Source organism: Anomaloglossus baeobatrachus, chromosome 11, assembly GCF_048569485.1.
Source record: "Anomaloglossus baeobatrachus isolate aAnoBae1 chromosome 11, aAnoBae1.hap1, whole genome shotgun sequence".
Taxonomy (NCBI): Eukaryota; Metazoa; Chordata; class Amphibia; order Anura; family Aromobatidae; genus Anomaloglossus; species Anomaloglossus baeobatrachus.
This window is the reverse complement of record NC_134363.1, coordinates 54428563-54431062: the sequence shown is the minus strand read 5'-3', so window position 1 is coordinate 54431062 and position 2500 is coordinate 54428563. Positions and strand designations below refer to the sequence as shown.

The window sequence follows — 2500 nt, the reverse complement described above, 5'->3', positions numbered from 1 at the left end:
TTCTGTGAAATACCATTTTGGGGGGGGGGGGGATGACAAATGATCAGTAATAAAGACATACCTGTGCAGCTTTCCTAGGGTATTACCCGCCAGCTTCTTGAATTCATCCTTCCTAAACTCCATCCCGATCCTTTTATTAAGTCCAGGTATTAAATTTGTGCTTTCAAGAAAAAGTTCTCATTACGAATATTAAGGCCAAAAGAAATAATCGTTGATTTGACTAGTATGACTTCTCTCCTTAATCCGGATACATGGAACATTCAATTAAAAATACACCAAAAAAAGGAAGAATGTCTGTTATGTGGTGGCCTTGTAAGAGGCAGACATAAGGAGGCATCGGCTTATGTAGTAATGAGGAAAGCCATAGGAGTGATAGCAGCTCAGGCTGTGCTATGCAGTATAATATCCAATAAATATCCTGCTTTCTTGCGTGGGATGGCCATGAACAAGAGTGGAAAAAAGCACTGGAGTCAGAGTTATGTTCAGATGCTCCTAGCAGGAGTCAGGGCTCTTCTGCAATGCAACCGTTAGGCTAGATTTCTTTCAGGATCGCAGATTTATTTCAGGATCGCAGATTTATTTCAGGATCGCAGACAGACCTCGAATCTCATTCCAGCAGGGGCTATGTAGTCATCAGCTCCAAGGACAGCCAGGATATGCAGCACCAGGTGACCAGAGTCAGTAAATCAGGACCATGGACAGCAGTGACTTTGCAGTCAGACAGAAGGGACTGTAGTCAGGATTTTAGGACTACACTTCATTTGTAGTCGGGATTTCTAGACCATAGACAGAGGTGACTGTAGTCAGGATTTTAGGACTACACTTCATTTGTAGTCGGGATTTCGGGACCATAGACAGCAGTGACTGTAATCAGGAAGGATTTCTAGACAATGGAAAGCAATGACCTTGAAGTCAGGAATTCAAGAGCAATGGAAAGCAGTGAGTTTGTAGTCGGGAGTTTAGGACAATGCATAGAAGTGGCTTTGCTGTCAGGATTTTAGGGCAATGGAATGAAGTATCTTGTCAGGATTTCTGGACCATGAACTGAATTTTCTTTTTAGGATTTCCGGACCATAGGCAGCAGTGACTTTGTAGTCAGGAATTCAGGACCATGGACAGTTGTAACTTTGTAGTCGGAAGTTCAAGACCGTAAATAGAAGTATATTTTCAGAATTTCAGGACAATGGACTGTGTAGTGTCTTTTCAGGATTCAGGGCCATGGACTGAAGTGTCTTTTCAGGATTCAGGACCATGGACTGAAGTGTCTTTTCAGGATTCAGGACCATGGACTGAAGTGTCTTTTCAGGATTTCAGTAACATAGACAGCAGTGACTTTGTAGTTGAGATTTTAGGACCATGGAGAGCAGAGGCTTTGTAGTCGGGAGTTCAAGGCCATAGACAGAAATGTCTTTTCAGAATTTCAGGACCACAAACAGAAGTGCCTTTGTAGGCAGGATTTCAGGACCATAGACAGCAGTGAGTTTTTGGTCAGAATTTCAGGACCATGGACATCAGTACCTTTTTGGTCAGATTTCCAGGTCTATGGGTGGCGCTGGTCGTGTAGTCAGATCCTAGAGAATGGACAGGACAATCAGTGTCGCTGTAACTTGGTATTCAGGACCATGGACAGCAGGTTCTCCTTGCTTGGGCACCAAAATCAGCAGTTCTTATCTGATCTAGTAATATAGGAGCAAGAGCAGCATTGATAGCACCAGGGTCAGCCTCAATTATCTAGTCAGGATAGCTGGACCCAAAAGCCTCAACTTCTCTCTTCTTCATTCATGCCATTGCTTTGTTGTTTAATCCTTATCACACACTTAGAAGAGCAAGGTGTAAAGAAGATGAGTTCCTGCGTGAGCTCCTCACCCCTCCTCTTCCTCCTCAGCCTTCAGCACCATACACAACTCCACTCACATTGCTGGATTTGGAGGTGGATTAGAAGACATTCTCCTGTTAGTCCCAGCTGAGGTCTGCGAGGGAGGGGGTGAGTGGGGATGGGAGGGGGGCTTAAAGCAGGAGACATTGCTTACAATAATCTGGAAAGGTACTTAGTGAAGGGGGATGGGTGCAGGTTGGTTTGTTTTAGTAAGGGGTGCTGTTGTCGAGTTCAGGAATTTATATTAGCAGTTCAGTGGATTTTGATTAACTCTTTCAATAAAAGCTAAAAATGAAGTATGAAAGACTTGGATGTTCATTCTTTTAATGATCTCGTTTCTTTCAAATCATATTTATAAATGAAGAATATTTCTATTTCTACAACGGAATTCTGTAATGAATCCAATAACTGTAATTTATTCATATCAACATTTATGAAGCAAATAATGAACTAATAGTAAGAATATATTCAGAGGTTATCTCACTCCCCATAATAAATGCAAAAGATGTTGAGCATCAATATCAAGAGAAAAGTGTAAAAATAACATGGTTTTTTTTTTAAACTTGAATATTGTATCATATATTGTAAATATAATAGAAGTGTGGTGTGTATGTGTGTGTATGT

General features: G+C 41.4%; 1 protein-coding gene across 1 annotated transcript in view; it reads right to left on the bottom strand.

The window, feature by feature from the left end:
- SLC17A7 (solute carrier family 17 member 7) overlaps positions 1–1899 on the bottom strand; it is a 167800-nt gene extending 165901 nt beyond the window's left edge. Inside the window, exon 1 of the mRNA XM_075329201.1 lies at positions 62–1899. Coding sequence (XP_075185316.1) covers positions 62–123 — 62 coding nt within the window. The 5' untranslated portion in view covers positions 124–1899. The remainder of the gene's footprint in view (positions 1–61) is intronic.
- Between the last annotated feature and the right edge of the window lie 601 nt (positions 1900–2500).